General features: G+C 41.3%; 1 protein-coding gene across 1 annotated transcript in view; it reads left to right on the top strand.

Annotated features, from left to right (window-relative positions):
- Positions 1-19,882, top strand: part of cfap92 (cilia and flagella associated protein 92 (putative)) — a gene marked incomplete at its 5' end in the record, with an annotated part of 48,882 nt that overhangs the window by 7,084 nt on the left and 21,916 nt on the right. Inside the window, 2 exons of the mRNA XM_024405814.2 lie at positions 2,920-3,065; positions 14,767-14,979. Coding sequence (XP_024261582.2) covers positions 2,920-3,065; positions 14,767-14,979 — 359 coding nt within the window. The remainder of the gene's footprint in view (positions 1-2,919; positions 3,066-14,766; positions 14,980-19,882) is intronic.

Genomic DNA, 19,882 nt, shown 5'->3' with positions numbered 1-19,882 from the left:
GCGCGAACCACTGCTTTTAATCAGGGCAAGGTGACTGGAAACATGACCGAATACAAACAGTGTAACTATTCCCTCCGCAAGGCAATCAAACAAGCTAAGCGTCAGTATAGAGACAAAGTAGAATCTCAATTCAACAGCTCAGACACAAGAGGTATGTGGCAGGGTCTACAGTCAAGCACGGATTACAAAATGAAAACCAGCCCCGTCACGGACCAGGATGTCTTGCTCCCAGGCAGACTAAATAACTTTTTTGCCCGCTTTGAGGACAATACAGTGCCACTGACACGGCCCGCAACTAAAACATGCGGACTCTCCTTCACTGCAGCCGATGTGAGGAAAACATTTAAATGTGTCAACCCTCGCAAGGCTGCAGGCCCAGACGGCATCCCCAGCCGCGCCCTCAGAGCATGCGCCGTGTGGCTGGTGTGTTTACGGACATATTCAATCAATCCCTATCCCAGTCTGTTGTTCCCACATGCTTCAAGAGGGCCACCATTGTTCCTGTTCCCAAGAAAGCTAAGGTAACTGAGCTAAACGACTACCGCCCCGTAGCACTCACTTCCGTCATCATGAAGTGCTTTGAGAGACTAGTCAAGGACCATATCACCTCCACCCTACCTGACACCCTAGACCCACTCCAATTTGCTTACTGCCCAAATAGGTCCACAGACGATGCAATCTCAACCACACTGCACACTGCCCTAACCCATCTGGACAAGAGGAATACCTATGTGAGAATGCTGTTCATCGACTACAGCTCGGCATTCAACACCATAGTGCCCTCCAAGCTCGTCATCAAGCTCAAGACCCTGGGTCTCGACCCCGCCCTGTGCAACTGGGTACTGGACTTCCTGACGGGCCGCCCCCCAGGTGGTGAGGGTAGGCAACAACATCTCCACCCCGCTGATCCTCAACACTGGGGCCCCACAAGGGTGCATTATGAGCCCTCTCCTGTACTCCCTGTTCACCCACGACTGCGTGGCCACGCACGCCTCCAACTCAATCATCAAGTTTGCGGACGACACAACAGTGGTAGGCTTGATTACCAACAACGACGAGACGGCCTACAGGGAGGAGGTGAGGGCCCTCGGAGTGTGGTGTCAGGAAAATAACCTCACACTCAACGTCAGCAAAACTAAGGAGATGATTGTGGACTTCAGGAAACAGCAGAGGGAACACTCCCCTATCCACATCGATGGAACAGTAGTGGAGAGGGTAGCAAGTTTTAAGTTCCTCGGCATACACATCACAGACAAACTGAATTGGTCCACCCACACAGACAGCATCGTCTCTTCATCCTCAGGAGGCTGAAGAAATTCGGCTTGTCACCAAAAGCACACACAAACTTCTACAGATGCACAATCGAGAGCATCCTGGCGGGCTGTATCACCGTCCGGTACGGCAACTGCTCCGCCCTCAACCGTAAGGCTCTCCAGAGGGTAGTGAGGTCTGCACAACGCATCACCGGGGGCAAACTACCTGCCCTCCAGGACACCTACACCACCCGATGTTACAGGAAGGCCATAAAGATCATCAAGGACATCAACCACCCGAGCCACTGCCTGTTCACCCCGCTATCATCCAGAAGGCGAGGTCAGTACAGGTGCATCAAAGCTGGGACCGAGAGACTGAAAAACAGCTTCTATCTCAAGGCCATCAGACTGTTAAACAGCCACCACTAACATTGAGTGGCTGCTGCCAACACACTGACAATGACACTGACTCAACTCCAGCCACTTTAATAATGGAATTGATGGGAAATGATGTAAATATATAAACAATGCTACCTTATATAATGTTGGACCAATTCAGTTTGTCTGTGATGTGTATGCCGTCTGTGATGTGTACATTTTGGTACCCTACCCCAGATCGGTGCTTCGACACAATCCAGTACAAAGGCAAAACACCCTCCAAAATGAAGGACTGGGCTGCCCCAATGTGTCACAGTATCTTCTCCGGCTGCTTACCAGCATCTCCCCTCTGCAGAGACACAAACCCATCTGAAACAAAGGGTTCATACATATCTGATCCAAAATCTTGTTATGGAGATAGACCAGAGACGTAATGGGCTGGACTGCTCCCATAAGAATTTTTATCTCAACTTAGGACACAGGGACAATTTCTCATGGCAGTAATGACAAACTGGCGGATACAAAACAAACAGTGTTCTGCAGAGTCACTGAGCAAACCCAAAATGAAACAGGAGGGGTTTTCAGAGGGCTTCTGAAAGACACTCATGGGGGTGTCCACTGACAGTTGACTAGCAATAACAACTAGAACCTAAAAGACACCCACACATAAAGACAGGAATCAAACCAAAAAGTGGAGCAAAGAGGAAAACAGGGAAGATCAGATAAAGAATTGTTTGTCTAGAAATAAAATAGGGAGCGCCAACTGAAGTTGTTAACCCTCCACATCTCTCAAGACAACTGGAGCACTGGGCCAACTGAAGTTGTTAACCCTCCACATCTCTCAAGACAACTGGAGCACTGGGCCAACTGAAGGTGTTCACCCTCCACATCTCTCAAGACAACTGGAGCACTGGGCCAGACACGTAAATAACACCTCAACCAGCACAGATGAAACACCTTCCCACTAAAAAGGTGACAAACCAGCACAGGTGTAACACATTATGACTAACGAGGTGACGCCAATCGGTGCGCCCTACATGCTAACGTCCAACCTTAAAATATAAATGGAAAAACCAAAGCCTGTAACACATACTAAATAGATTTTAGTAAGATATAATACGTTTTGCTCTGAGACCAGTCTAATGGACAGCACAATCAGATGTAGGACCAGGCTAAATAAATAAAGTTGCCAAGGGGCATTTCGCTACACCTGCTAAACGCATGTATGTGTCCAATAAAATGTGATTTGATTAGATGTTTTTTTTAAACAAATACCATTTCATTGCAGTAACTCTGATCCAACCCATCCATATGTATTCTCAGGCCAACATTGCGGAGGTGCAGCAGGCCAGTCTTCAGCTGCAGAGGGCCAGACCGGCAGTACTGCTAGCTCCACTGGATGACGAAAGACACAGCATTCAGACCACAATGCAGGTATGGAGCAGGATGTAGTACAGGGTAGAAACATGCTACACTGGGATGGAGCAGGATGTGGTACAGGGTAGAAACATGCTACACTGGGATGGAGCAGGATGTGGTACAGGGTAGAAACATGCTACACTGGGATGGAGCAGGATGTGGTACAGGGTAGAAACATGCTACACTGGGATGGAGCAGGATGTGGTACAGGGTAGAAACATGCTACACTGGGATGGAGCAGGATGTGGTACAGGGTAGAAACATGCTACACTGGGATGGAGCAGGATGTGGTACAGGGTAGAAACATGCTACACTGGGATGGAGCAGGATGTGGTACAGGGTAGAAACATGCTACACTGGGATGGAGCAGGATGTGGTACAGGGTAGAAACATGCTACACTGGGATGGAGCAGGATGTAGTACAGGGTAGAAACATGCTACACTGGGAAGGAGCAGGATGTAGTACAAAGTACATTGATTCTACACAGGTATGGAGCAGGTTATGGTACAGAGTAGATTGATTCTACACAGGTATGGAGCAGGTTATGGTACAGAGTAGATTGATTCTACACAGGTATGGAGCAGGTTATGGTGCAAAGTAGATTGATTCTACACAGGTATGGAGCATTACAGACAGATACCATTATAAGTAACAGAGAGAACATTACAGAGGTGACGTTACATGGTACGTTACAGAGATGTAACATTATAGAGAGAACATTACAGGTAACATTATAGAGAGATAACATTACAGGTAACATTATAGAGAGATAACATTACAGGTAACATTATAGAGAGATAACATTACAGGTAACATTATAGAGAGACAACATTACAGGTAACATTATAGAGAGATAACATTACAGGTAACATTATAGAGAGATAACATTACAGGTAACATTATAGAGAGATAACATTACAGGTAACATTATAGAGAGATAACATTACAGGTAACATTATAGAGAGATAACATTACAGGTAACATTATAGAGACATAACATTACAGGTAACATTATAGAGAGATAACATTATAGAGAGATAACATTACAGGTAACATTATAGAGAGATAACATTACAGGTAACATTATAGAGACATAACATTACAGGTAACATTATAGAGACATAACATTACAGGTAACATTATAGAGAGACACCATTACAGGTAACATTATAGAGACATAACATGACAGGTAACATTATAGAGAGACAACATTACAGGTAACATTATAGAGACATAACATTACAGGTAACATTATAGAGAGACAACATTACAGGTAACATTATAGAGAGAACATTACAGGTAACATTATAGAGAGATAACATTATAGAGAGATAACATTACAGGTAACATTATAGAGAGACAACATTACAGGTAACATTATAGAGAGAGAACATTACAGGTAACATTATAGGGAGATAACATTACATGTAACATTATAGAGATTTAACATTACAGGTAACATTATAGAGAGACAACATTACAGGTAACATTATAGAGAGATAACATTATAGGTAACATTATAGAGACATAACATTACAGGTAACATTATAGAGACATAACCATACAGGTAACATTATAGAGAGATAACATTACAATGAAACGTCATAGAGAGATAACATTACAGGTAACATTATAGAGAGACAACATTACAGGTAACATTATAGAGAGATAACATTACAGGTAACATTATAGAGAGATAACATTACAGGTAACATTATAGAGAGACACCATTACAGGTAACATGATAGAGAGATAACATTACAGGTAACATTATAGAGAGACAACATTACAGGTAACATTATAGAGACATAAAATTACAGGTAACATTATAGAGACATAACATTACAGGTAACATTATAGAGAGACAACATTACAGGTAACATTATAGAGAGATAACATTACAGGTAACATTATAGAGACATAACATTACAGGTAACATTATAGAGACATAACCATACAGGTAACATTATAGAGAGATAACATTACATGTAACGTCATAGAGAGATAACATTACAGGTAACATTATAGAGAGACAACATTACAGGTAACATTATAGAGAGATAACAGTATAGGTAACATTATAGAGAGACAACATTACAGGTAACATTATAGAGAGATAACAGTATAGGTAACATTATAGAGAGACAACATTACAGGTAACATTATAGAGAGACAACATTACAGGTAACATTATAGAGAGACAACATTACAGGTAACAGTATAGAGAGATAACATTACAGGTAACATTATAGAGAGATAACATTACAGGTAACATTATAGAGAGATAGCATTACAGGTAACATTATAGAGACATAACATTACAGGTAATATTATAGAGAGACACCATTACAGGTAACATTATAGAGAGATAACATTACAGGTAACATTATAGAGAGACAACATTACAGGTAACATTATAGAGAGATAACATTACAGGTAACATTATAGAGAGATAACATTACAGGTAACATTATAGAGAGACAACATTACAGGTAACATTATAGAGACAGCATTACAGGTAACATTATAGAGAGACAACATTACAGGTAACATTATAGAGAGATAACAGTATAGGTAACATTATAGAGATAACATTACAGGTAACATTATAGAGAGACAACATTACAGGTAACATTATAGAGAGACAACATTACAGGTAACAGTATAGAGAGATAACATTACAGGTAACATTATAGAGAGATAACATTACAGGTAACATTATAGAGAGATAGCATTACAGGTAACATTATAGAGACATAACATTACAGGTAATATTATAGAGAGACACCATTACAGGTAACATTATAGAGAGACACCATTACAGGTAACATTATAGAGACAACATTACAGGTAACATTATAGAGAGATAACATTACAGGTAACATTATAGAGAGATAACATTACAGGTAACATTATAGAGAGACAACATTACAGGTAACATTATAGAGACAGCATTACAGGTAACATTATAGAGAGACAACATTACAGGTAACATTATAGAGAGATAACATTACAGGTAACATTATAGAGAGATAACATTACAGGTAACATTATAGAGAGATAACATTACAGGTAACATTATAGAGACATAACATTACAGGTAATATTATAGAGAGACACCATTACAGGTAACATTATAGAGAGACACCATTACAGGTAACATTATAGAGACATAACATTACAGGTAACATTATAGGGAGACAACATTACAGGTAACATTATAGAGACATAACATTACAGGTAATATTATAGAGAGACACCATTACAGGTAACATTATAGAGAGACACCATTACAGGTAACATTATAGAGACAACATTACAGGTAACATTATAGAGACATAACATTACAGGTAACATTATAGAGAGATAACATTACAGGTAACATTATAGAGAGACAACATTACAGGTAACATTATAGAGACATAACATTACAGGTAACATTATAGAGAGACACCATTACAGGTAACATTATAGAGAGACACCATTACAGGTAACATTATAGAGAGATAACATTACAGGTAACATTATAGAGAGACAACATTACAGGTAACATTATAGAGACATAACATTACAGGTAACATTATAGAGACATAACATTACAGGTAACATTATAGAGAGAACATTACAGGTAACATTATAGAGACATAACATTACAGGTAACATTATAGAGAGACAACATTACAGGTAACATTATAGAGACATAACATTACAGGTAACATTATAGAGAGACACCATTACAGGTAACATTATAGAGAGACACCATTACAGGTAACATTATAGAGAGATAACATTACAGGTAACATTATAGAGAGACAACATTACAGGTAACATTATAGAGACATAACATTACAGGTAACATTATAGAGACATAACATTACAGGTAACATTATAGAGAGAACATTACAGGTAACATTATAGAGAGACAACATTACAGGTAACATTATAGAGAGACAACATTACAGGTAACATTGTAGAGACATAACATTACAGGTAGGTAACATTATAGAGAGACAACATTACAGGTAACATTATAGAGACATAACATTACAGGTAACATTATAGAGAGACAACATTACAGGTAACATTATAGAGAGAACATTACAGGTAACATTATAGAGAGATAACATTATAGAGAGATAACATTACAGGTAACATTATAGAGAGACAACATTACAGGTAACATTATAGAGAGAGAACATTACAGGTAACATTATAGGGAGATAACATTACATGTAACATTATAGAGATTTAACATTATAGGTAACATTATAGAGACATAACATTACAGGTAACATTATAGAGACATAACCATACAGGTAACGTTATAGAGAGATAACATTACAATGAAACGTCATAGAGAGATAACATTACAGGTAACATTATAGAGAGATAACATTACAGGTAACATTATAGAGAGACACCATTACAGGTAACATGATAGAGAGATAACATTACAGGTAACATTATAGAGAGACAACATTACAGGTAACATTATAGATAACAGTATAGGTAACATTATAGACAACATTACAGGTAACATTATAGAGAGACAACATTACAGGTAACATTATAGAGAGACAACATTACAGGTAACAGTATAGAGAGATAACATTACAGGTAACATTATAGAGAGATAACATTACAGGTAACATTATAGAGAGATAGCATTACAGGTAACATTATAGAGACATAACATTACAGGTAATATTATAGAGAGACACCATTACAGGTAACATTATAGAGAGACACCATTACAGGTAACATTATAGAGAGACAACATTACAGGTAACATTATAGAGAGATAACATTACAGGTAACATTATAGAGAGATAACATTACAGGTAACATTATAGAGAGACAACATTACAGGTAACATTATAGAGACAGCATTACAGGTAACATTATAGAGAGACAACATTACAGGTAACATTATAGAGAGATAACAGTATAGGTAACATTATAGAGAGACAACATTACAGGTAACATTATAGAGAGACAACAGTACAGGTAACATTATAGAGAGACAACATTACAGGTAACAGTATAGAGAGATAACATTACAGGTAACATTATAGAGAGATAACATTACAGGTAACATTATAGAGAGATAGCATTACAGGTAACATTATAGAGACATAACATTACAGGTAATATTATAGAGAGACACCATTACAGGTAACATTATAGAGAGACACCATTACAGGTAACATTATAGAGACAACATTACAGGTAACATTATAGAGAGATAACATTACAGGTAACATTATAGAGAGATAACATTACAGGTAACATTATAGAGAGACAACATTACAGGTAACATTATAACATACAGGTAACATTATAGAGAGACAACATTACAGGTAACATTATAGAGAGATAACATTACAGGTAACATTATAGAGAGATAACATTACAGGTAACATTATAGAGAGATAACATTACAGGTAACATTATAGAGACATATTACAGGTAATATTATAGAGAGACACCATTACAGGTAACATTATAGAGAGACACCATTACAGGTAACATTATAGAGACATAACATTACAGGTAACATTATAGGGAGACAACATTACAGGTAACATTATAGAGACATAACATTACAGGTAATATTATAGAGAGACACCATTACAGGTAACATTATAGAGAGACACCATTACAGGTAACATTATAGAGAGATAACATTACAGGTAACATTATAGAGAGACAACATTACAGGTAACATTATAGAGACATAACATTACAGGTAACATTATAGAGACATAACATTACAGGTAACATTATAGAGAGACAACATTACAGGTAACATTATAGAGACATAACATTACAGGTAACATTATAGAGAGACACCATTACAGGTAACATTATAGAGAGACACCATTACAGGTAACATTATAGAGAGATAACATTACAGGTAACATTATAGAGAGACAACATTACAGGTAACATTATAGAGACATAACATTACAGGTAACATTATAGAGACATAACATTACAGGTAACATTATAGAGAGAACATTACAGGTAACATTATAGAGAGACAACATTACAGGTAACATTAGAGAGACAACATTAGGTAACATTGTAGAGACATAACATTACAGGTAGGTAACATTATAGAGAGACAACATTACAGGTAACATTATAGAGACATAACATTACAGGTAACATTATAGAGAGACAACATTACAGGTAACATTATAGAGAGAACATTACAGGTAACATTATAGAGAGATAACATTATAGAGAGATAACATTACAGGTAACATTATAGAGAGACAACATTACAGGTAACATTATAGAGAGAGAACATTACAGGTAACATTATAGGAGATAACATTACATGTAACATTATAGAGATTTAACATTATAGGTAACATTATAGAGACATAACATTACAGGTAACATTATAGAGACATAACCATACAGGTAACGTTATAGAGAGATAACATTACAATGAAACGTCATAGAGAGATAACATTACAGGTAACATTATAGAGAGATAACATTACAGGTAACATTATAGAGAGACACCATTACAGGTAACATGATAGGGAGATAACATTACAGGTAACATTATAGAGAGACAACATTACAGGTAACATTATAGAGACATAACATTACAGGTAACATTATAGAGAGACAACATTGCAGGTAACATTATAGAGAGATAACATTACAGGTAACATTATAGAGACATAACATTACAGGTAACATTATAGAGACATACCCATACAGGTAACATTATAGAGAGATAACATTACATGTAACGTCATAGAGAGATAACATTACAGGTAACATTATAGAGAGATAACAGTATAGGTAACATTATAGAGAGACAACATTACAGGTAACATTATAGAGAGATAACAGTATAGGTAACATTATAGAGAGACAACATTACAGGTAACATTATAGAGAGACAACATTACAGGTAACATTATAGAGAGACAACATTACAGGTAACAGTATAGAGAGATAACATTACAGGTAACATTATAGAGAGATAACATTACAGGTAACATTATAGAGAGATAGCATTACAGGTAACATTATAGAGCATAACATTACAGGTAATATTATAGAGAGACACCATTACAGGTAACATTATAGAGAGACACATTACAGGTAACATTATAGAGAGACAACATTACAGGTAACATTATAGAGAGATAACATTACAGGTAACATTATAGAGAGATAACATTACAGGTAACATTATAGAGAGACAACATTACAGGTAACATTAAAGAGACAGCATTACAGGTAACATTATAGAGAGATAACATTACAGGTAACATTATAGAGAGATAACATTACAGGTAACATTATAGAGACATAACATTACAGGTAATATTATAGAGAGACACCATTACAGGTAACATTATAGAGAGACACCATTACAGGTAACATTATAGAGACATAATATTACAGGTAATATTATAGAGAGACACCATTACAGGTAACATTATAGAGAGACACCATTACAGGTAACATTATAGAGAGATAACATTACAGGTAACATTATAGAGAGACAACATTACAGGTAACATTATAAAGACATAACATTACAGGTAACATTATAGAGACATAACATTACAGGTAACATTATAGAGAGAACATTACAGGTAACATTATAGAGAGAACATTACAGGTAACATTATAGAGAGATAACATTATCTCATTGGACTGAAGCCGATACCTGGATGTGAGGCTGACCGTGATCCCAAGCTTCTCCATAAAGGCTCTCCATTCACGTGACTTGAATTGGCGACTGCGTTGGAGATGATATCCTCCGAAAGGCCATAGTGCCGGATGACATGCTGAAACAGTGTCTCAGCAACCTGGAAAAAGGGATAAAACTACTAGATTTAAAGAGTATGGGAATGAGGTAGTTAAAATTGGGTGGGCTATTTACCGATAGACTATGTACAGCTGCAGCGATCGGTTAGCTGCTCAGATAGCAGATGTTTGAAGTTGGTGAGGGAGAGAAAAGTCTCCAACTTCAGCGATTTTTGCAATTCGTTCCAGTCACAGGCAGCAGAGAACTGGAACGAAAGGCGGCCAAATGAGATGTTGGGATGATCAGTGAGATACACCTGCTGGAGCGCGTGCTACGGGTGGGTGTTGCCATCGTGACCAGTGAACTGAGATAAGGCGGAGCTTTACCTAGCATGGACTTGTAGATAACCTGGAGCCAGTGGGTCTGGCGACGAATATGTAGCGAGGGCCAGCCGACTAGAGCATACAGGTCGCAGTGGTGGGTGGTATAAGGTGCTTTAGTAACAAAACGGATGGCACTGTGATAAACTGCATCCAGTTTGCTGAGTAGAGTATTGGAAGCTATTTTGTAGATGACATCGCCGAAGTCGAGGATCGGTAGGATAGTCAGTTTTACTAGGGTAAGTTTGGCGGCGTGAGTGAAGGAGGCTTTGTTGCGGAATAGAAAGCCGACTCTAGATTTGATTTTAGATTGGAGATGTTTGATATGAGTCTGGAAGGAGGGTTTACAGTCTAGCCAGACACCTAGGTACTTATAGATGTCCACATATTCTAGGTCGGAACCATCCAGGGTGGTGATGCTAGTCGGGCATGCGGGTGCAGGCAGCGAACGGTTGAAAAGCATGCATTTGGTTTTAGCGTTAGCGTTTAAGAGCAGTTGGAGGCCACGGAAGGAGTGTTGTATGGCATTGAAGCTTGTTTGGAGGTTAGATAGCACAGTCGTGTCTTTACAAAGTTATAATTTTCCTAATACAACTTTTCAGATATTTTAATATCTGATCAATTTGTCTTCTTAATTAATGAATTATTTATTTTACCTCACGTTAGTCTCATTCCAAACGTCGTAAATTGTTGGTTATCTGCACGAACCCAGTCTTCACTGTGAGTCATCCATACATCAATTGTCTTAAATCATTTATTTACTAACTAAGTAATTCACAGAAATGCATAAACAAACAGTAGACAGTTACAAGGAAAGGATAACGGAGATTCCCTAGTGGGATAAACCGGCATCGCGGCTTGGTGGACAGAAAGGGAAGGATAACGGAGATTCCCTAGTGGGATAAACCGGCATCGGATGGACAGAAAATAACGGAGACCTAGTGGGATAAACCGGCATCGCGGCTTGGTGGACAGAAAGGGAAGGATAACGGAGATTCCCTAGTGGGATAAACCGGCATCGCGGCTTGGTGGACAGAAAGGGAAGGATAACGGAGATTCCCTAGTGGGATAAACCGGCATCGCGGCTTGGTGGACAGAAAGGGAAGGATAACGGAGATTCCCTAGTGGGATAAACCGGCATCGCGGCTTGGTGGACAGAAAGGGAAGTGGGGGTCGACTGACATGAGACACTACAAAGTTGATAATTATAACAATTGAAATGCTAATCCTTTGCACATGAATGCTCACTCATTCGGGAACAATTGCAATCAATAAATATATTTACGCTCAGTGTGTCGTCGGGATCTCTGTTGAAAAGTTTGTTTCTGTTGGAGAGTTTGTCCGCCCTCTCTCTCTGCCTGTCGTGGCTAGAATGGATAGTTCAGAGTGACATTCATTCATGTTGTTATAGAATAGATTTTCGGCGGTTGTCGGTCTTCACGTTCAATGATACCGAATTCCTAGCTGCAGACTAGTAGTTAATATCAAAGACTTGTTCTTATTTTGTCGGTATCGAATAGTCTAAGAGTTTAACCATGTGGTATGGTTAAAAGATTCAGCCATCTACTCAAACCTTGGCCCTCTCGTTATCGAGGTAAGCTGGTCTGTAACCTTTGTCATCTTGTGATTGAGAGAAACACGGTTTGTTGAGAAATTCTCAAGGTGGGGGTTTTATTCGGAAGAGCAGAAAGGGGCCTGTCCCAGGATGCCAGGCCATAACTATCTGTGCTCATGGGCGGTCCTCTGATTTAGTTAAACTCCAAAGGGAATAGGAGTTTCCTTCATTAAACAGTCCAAAATCACATTACACAATTTCACAAACAGTATCATCCTCACTCATTCATCTTATACAACAATTAGATGTAAGCCTCATATCTGAGGCTATTGTATAAACAGCATTATGGTTATGTGGCCGTATTAGCTCCCATGAGTTTCACAAAATTGTACCAAATGGACCAGTTCGTAGCTGGATTCTTCACCAATCTTTTATACCTTCTCCAGAACATGAATGTTGTTCGGACCTCAAGTTCCGTGAGGTGGAAGAAATTCCTTTGTTCTCTCTATGGAAACTCACTCTCTCTCTCTACTGTGGCCATGAGGAGATAATTTCCTCCAGGAATTTACGACCTGAGGTCACAGCAGCCTGAGTGTAGGAGACAAAGGGAGGGGGATGGTGCTCGCTGTTCCCAAAGAGGGCAACGTCATGACAGTACATACGGAGCAGGTGGGAGCCAAGGTGGGTTACCAGTACTTAATGGAGATGGATTGAGTGGTGCGGGTGATACCTGGGTGTTCAGCGACAAGGGATGATTGCACCCAGGTCAAAAGTCAATCCCTTACCTCAGTGGGAACATAGGTGCGCTCTGGAGGACAGGTAGCCGGTGCGGGTTCCCTCTCCAGAGCCTGGCGGATGTCCGGATTCAGCTGCCTCGCTGTCCGTATGTACTCCAAGTTCCACTGGTTGATGAGGATGAGAAACGGGTCCGTGGTGCCAGTGTCTCCACTCCTCTAATGCCAACTTCACCGCCAGGAGCTATCGATCACCGAAGTCATAGTTCCTCTCTGCAGGGGACAGTTTTTTTAGAGTAGTATGCACATGGATGCAGTTTTTGTTGATTACCCTGACGTTGTGACAGGACAGCAACCACGCCCACCACAAAGGGTAGCATAGGATCTGGGTGTTTCAGCAACGGGGCGTGTGGAAAAGTGTTGGTCCCATGTTTCATGAGCTGAAATAAAAGATCCCAGAATTGTTCCATACGTACAAAAAGCTTATTTCTGTAATGTAGATGCAGGGAGTCAGGAAGCAAGTGCAGTTAGTGAGTTTAATGATGAAGAACATTGAACGATACAAAACAAGAAAAGCGTCTAAAGTACAAAACAAGAGTACTGTATGGCGTTGTGTGGGCAAGCGATTTGCTGATGTCAGCGTTGTGAACCGAGTGCCCCATGGTGGCAGTGGGGTTATGGTATGGGCAGGCATAAGCTACGGACACAATTGCATTTTATCGATGGTAATTTGAATGCACAGAGATACCGTGACAAGATCCTGAGGCCCATTGTTGTGCCTTTCATTCGCCTTCATCACCTCATGTTTCAGCATGATAATGCACTGCCCCATGTCTCAAGGATCTGCACACAATTCCTAGAAGCTGAAAATGTCCCAGTTCGTCCATGGCCTGCATACTCACCAGACATGTCAACCATTAAGCATGTTCAACAGCCTGATCAACTCTATGCAAAGGAGATGTGTCCCACTGAATGAGGCAATTGATGGTCACACCAGCTACTGACTGGTTTTCTGATCCACGTCCCTACTTTTTTAAAGAAAGGTATCTGTGACCAACAGATGCATATCTGTATTCCCAGTCATGTGAAATCCATAGATTAGGTCCTAATGAATGTATTTTAAAACACTGAATTTCTTATATGAACTGTAACTAAGTAAAAACGTTTAAATTGTTGCATGTTGTGCTTATATTTTTGTTCAGTGTACTTCCATTGTCTTCCAAGAGGGGCTAAATATACTCGCTTCCTCTCCCTATACAGTCTTTAGGGCAGAGGTGGCCCTACAACCAGCAGTACCACAGCGCTACAGTCGACCCCCAGGAGGTAGAGGCTGAGCGGAAGGCTAGGGAGGCCCAGAGGAGGGCAGCCTGGAGGACCCATGATGGCTTCCTCTACCCAGGCTTCAGGAGTTCCATCGAGGCCAACGAACACCCCAGACACCCCGATGAGGCCCGCAGGGACGAGCTCAGGAAGGTGATATCATAGATAGCCCAGAGGTTAGGGGTCAGAGGTCCGGTTACAGCAGGGTCACATTCATTAAGGCACATTCATTCACATTCACAACCCAGGTTTCAGCAGGCTTCACCATCACCAGTATGTTCTGCAACTGAAAACAAGACTTCTCATTCATTCAATCAATCAATCAAATGTATTTATAAAGCCCTTCTTACATCAGCTGATGTCACAAAGTGCTGTATAGAAACCCAGCCTAAAACCCCAAACAGCAAGCAATGCAGGTGTAGAATCAAGGTGGCTAGGAAAAACTTCCTAGAATCAAATCAAAGTTTATTTGTCACATGTAGACTGTCACTGTAGACCTTACAGTGAAACGCTTACTTACAGGCTCTAACCAAATGTGCAAAAAAGGTATTAGGTGAACAATAGGTCAGTAAAGAAATAAAACAACAGTAAAAAGACAGGCTATATACAGTAGCGAGGCTATAAAAGTAGTGAGGCTACATACAGACACCGGTTAGTCAGGCTGATTGAGGTAGTATGTACATGTAGATATGGTTAAAGTGACTATGCATACATGATGAACAGAGAGTAGCAGTAGCGTAAAAGAGGGGTTGGCGAGTGGTGGGACACAATGCAGACAGCCCGGTTAGTCAATGTGGTTGGTCAGCCCAATTGAGGTAGTATGTACATGAATGTATAGTTAAAGTGACTATGCATATATGATAAACAGAGAGTAGCAGCAGCGTAAAAAGAGGGGTTGGGAGGGGCACACAATGCAAATAGTCTGGGGAGCCATTTGATTACCTGTTCAGGAGGCTTATGGCTTAGGGGTAAAAACTGTTGAGAAGCCTTTTTGTCCTAGACTTGGCACCACTTGCCAAGCGGTAGTAGAGAGAACAGTCTATGACTGGGGTGGCTGGGGTCTTTGACAATGTTTAGGGCCTTCCTCTGACACCGCCTGGTGTAGAGGTCCTGGATGGCAGCCAATTTAGCCCCAGTGATGTACTGGGCTGTACACACAATCCTCTGTAATGCCTTGCGGTCAGAGGCCGAGCAATTGCTGTACCAGGCAGTGATGCAACCAGTCATGCTCTCGATGTTGCAGCTGTAGAACCTTTTGAGAATCTCAGGACCCATGCCAAATCTTTTTAGTTTCCTGAGGGGGAATAGGCTTTGTCGTGCCCTCTTCACGACTGTCTTGGTGTGTTTGGACCATTCTAGTTTGTTCTTGATGTGGACATCAAGGAACTTGAAGCTCACAACCTGCTCAACTAAAGCCCCGTCGATGAGAATGGGTGTGTTCTCGGTCCTCCTTTTCCTGTAGTCCACAATCATCTCCTTAGTCTTGGTTATGTTGAGGGATAGGTTGTTATTCTGGCACCACCCGGCCAGGTCTCTGACCTCCTCCCTATAGGCTGTCTCGTCGTTGTTGGTGATCAGGCCTACCACTGTTGTGTCATCTGCAAACTTAATGATGGTGTTGGAGTCGTGCCTGGCCTTGCAGTCGTGGGGGAACAGGGAATACAGGAGGGGACTGAGCACGCACCCCTGTGGAGCTCCAGTGTTGAGGATCAGCGTGGCAGATGTGTTGCTATCTACCCTCACCACCTGGGGGCGGCCCATCAGGAAGTCCAGGATCCAGTTGCAGAGCGAGGTGTTTAGTCCCAGGATTCTTAGCTTATTGATGAGCTTTGAAGATACTATGGTCTTTGAACGCTGAGCTGTAGTCAATGAATAGCATTCTCACATAAGTGTTCCTTTTGTCCAGGTGGGAAAGGGTTGTCCATACCTCAAAGCTCATCAATAAGCTAAGGATGTCAGTGAAGGCACCTGCCAGTTGGTCAGCACATGCCCGGAGCACACGTCCTGGTAATCCTTCTGGCCCCGCAGCCTTGTGTATGTTGACCTGTTTCAACGTCTTACTCACGTCGGCTATGGAGAGCGTGATCACACAGTCGTCTGGAACAGATGATGCTCTCATGCATGCCTCAGTGTTGCTTGCCTCGAAGCGAGCATAGAAGTGATTTAGCTCGTCTGGTATTTTCGTGTCAATGGGCAGCTTGTAGCTGTGCTTCCCTTTGTAGTCTGTAATAGTTTGCAAGCTCGCCACATAAGACGAGCGTCGGAGCAAATGTAGTATGATTCAATCTTAGCCCTGTATTGACTCTTTGCCTGTTTGATGGTTAGTCGTAGGGCATAGCATGATTTCTTGTAAGCTTCCGGGTTAGAGTCCCGCACCTTGAAAGCGGCAGCTCTACCCTTTAGCTCAGTGCAAATGTTGCCTGTAATCCATGGCTTCTGGTTGGGGTATGTACGTACAGTCACTGTGGGGACGACGTTCTCTATGCACTTATTGATATAGCCAGTGACTGATGTGGTGTACTACTCAATGCCATCGGAAGAATCTCGGAACATATTCCAGTCTGTGATAGCAAAACAGTCCTGTAGTTTAGCATCTGCTTCATCTGACCACTTTCTTATAGACCGAGTCACTGGTGCTTCCTGCTTTAATTTGAGCTTGTAAGCAGGAATCAGGAGGATATAGTTGTGTCTGTTCCACTTTTCCTAGTGGAACAGACCAAAATATCTTTGGTTTTCTTGGTGTTTAAAACAAGTTTGTTCTGGCAAACCCACTCCCTGATATTCTCCAAATCTTCTTGTAAAGCTTGCTGTTATTTTTTATTTATTTTATTTTTTCACCTTTATTTAACCAGGTAGGCTAGTTAAGAACAAGTTCTCATTTGCAACTGCGACCTGGCCAAGATAAAGCATAGCAGTGTGAACAGACAACACAGAGTTACACATGGAGTAAACAATTAACAAGTCAATAATACAGTAGAAAAAAAGGAGAGTCTATATACATTGTGTGCAAAAGGCATGAGGAGGTAGGCGAATAATTAGAATTTTGCAGATGAACACTGGAGTGATAAATGATCAGATGGTCATGTACAGGTAGAGATATTGGTGTACAAAAGAGCAGAAAATAAAATAAATAAAAACAGTATGGGGATGAGGTAGGTAAAAATGGGTGGGCTATTTACCGATAGACTATGAACAGCGGCAGCGATCGGTTAGCTGCTCAGATAGCAGATGTTTGAAGTTGGTGAGGGAGATAAAAGTCTCCAACTTCAGCGATTTTTGCAATTCGTTCCAGTCACAGGCAGCAGAGAACTGGAATGAAAGGTGGCCAAATGAGGTGTTGGCTTTAGGGATGATCAGTGAGATACACCTGCTGGAGCGCGTGTTACGGGTGGGTGTTGCCATCGTGACCATTGAACTGAGATAAGGCGGAGCTTTACCTAGCATGGACTTGTAGATGACCTGGAGCCAGTGGGTTTGGCGACGAATATGTAGCGAGGGCCAGCCGACTAGAGCATACAGGTCGCAGTGGTGGGTGGTATAAGGTGCTTTAGTGACAAAACGGATGGCACTGTGATAAACTGCATCCAGTTTGCTGAGAAGAGTGTTGGAAGCAATTTTGTAGATGACATCGCCGAAGTCGAGGATCGGTAGGATAGTCAGTTTTACGAGGGTAAGTTTGGCGGCGTGAGTGAAGGAGGCTTTGTTGCGGAATAGAAAGCCGACTCTTGATTTGATTTTCGATTGGAGATGTTTGATATGAGTCTGGAAGGAGAGTTTACAGTCTAGCCAGACACCTAGGTACTTATAGATGTCCACATATTCAAGGTCGGAACCATCCAGGGTGGTGATGCTGGTCAGGCGTGCGCGTGCAGGCAGCGAACGGTTGAAAAGCATGCATTTGGTTTTACTAGCGTTTAAGAGCAGTTGGAGGCCACGGAAGGAGTGTTGTATGGCATTGAAGCTCGTTTGGAGGTTAGATAGCACAGTGTCCAAGGACGGGCCGGAAGTATATAGAATGGTGTCGTCTGCGTAGAGGTGGATCAGGGAATCGCCCGCAGCAAGAGCAACATCATTGATATATACAGAGAAAAGAGTCGGCCCGAGAATTGAACCCTGTGGCACCCCCATAGAGACTGCCAGAGGACCGGACAGCATGCCCTCCGATTTGACACACTGAACTCTGTCTGCAAAGTAATTGGTGAACCAGGCAAGGCAGTCATCCGAAAAACCGAGGCTACTGAGTCTGATAAGAATATGGTGATTGACAGAGTCGAAAGCCTTGGCAAGGTCGATGAAGACGGCTGCACAGTACTGTCTTTTATCGATGGCGGTTATGATATCATTTAGTACCTTGAGCGTGGCTGAGGTGCACCCGTGACCGGCTCAGAAACCAGATTGCACAGCGGAGAAGGTACGGTGGGATTCGAGATGGTCAGTGACCTGTTTGTTGACTTGGCTTTCGAAGACCTTAGATAGGCAGGGCAGGATGGATATAGGTCTGTAACAGTTAGGGTCCAGGGTGTCTCCCCCTTTGAAGAGGGGGATGACTGCGGCAGCTTTCCAATCCTTAGGGATCTCAGACGATATGAAAGAGAGGTTGAACAGGCTGGTAATGGGGTTGCGACAATGGCGGCGGATAGTTTCAGAAATAGAGGGTCCAGATTGTCAAGCCCAGCTGATTTTTACGGGTCCAGGTTTTGCAGCTCTTTCAGAACATCTGCTATCTGGATTTGGGTAAAGGATAACCTGGAGAGGCTTGGGCGAGTAGCTGCGGGGGGGCGGAGCTGTTGGCCGAGGTTGGAGTAGCCAGGCGGAAGGCATGGCCAGCCGTTGAGAAATGCTTGTTGAAGTTTTCGATAATCTTGGGTTTATTGGTGGTCACCGTGTTACCTAGCCTCAGTGCAGTGGGCAGCTGGGAGGAGGTGCTCTTGTTCTCCATGGACTTCACAGTGTCCCAGAACTTTTTGGAGTTGGAGCTACAGGATGCAAACTTCTGCCTGAAGAAGCTGGCCTTAGCTTTCCTGACTGACTGTGTGTATTGGTTCCTGACTTCCCT

Source organism: Oncorhynchus tshawytscha, linkage group LG07 (genome assembly GCF_018296145.1).
Source record: "Oncorhynchus tshawytscha isolate Ot180627B linkage group LG07, Otsh_v2.0, whole genome shotgun sequence".
Lineage (NCBI taxonomy): Eukaryota > Metazoa > Chordata > Actinopteri > Salmoniformes > Salmonidae > Oncorhynchus > Oncorhynchus tshawytscha.
This window is presented reverse-complemented; position numbering and strand designations above follow the sequence as displayed.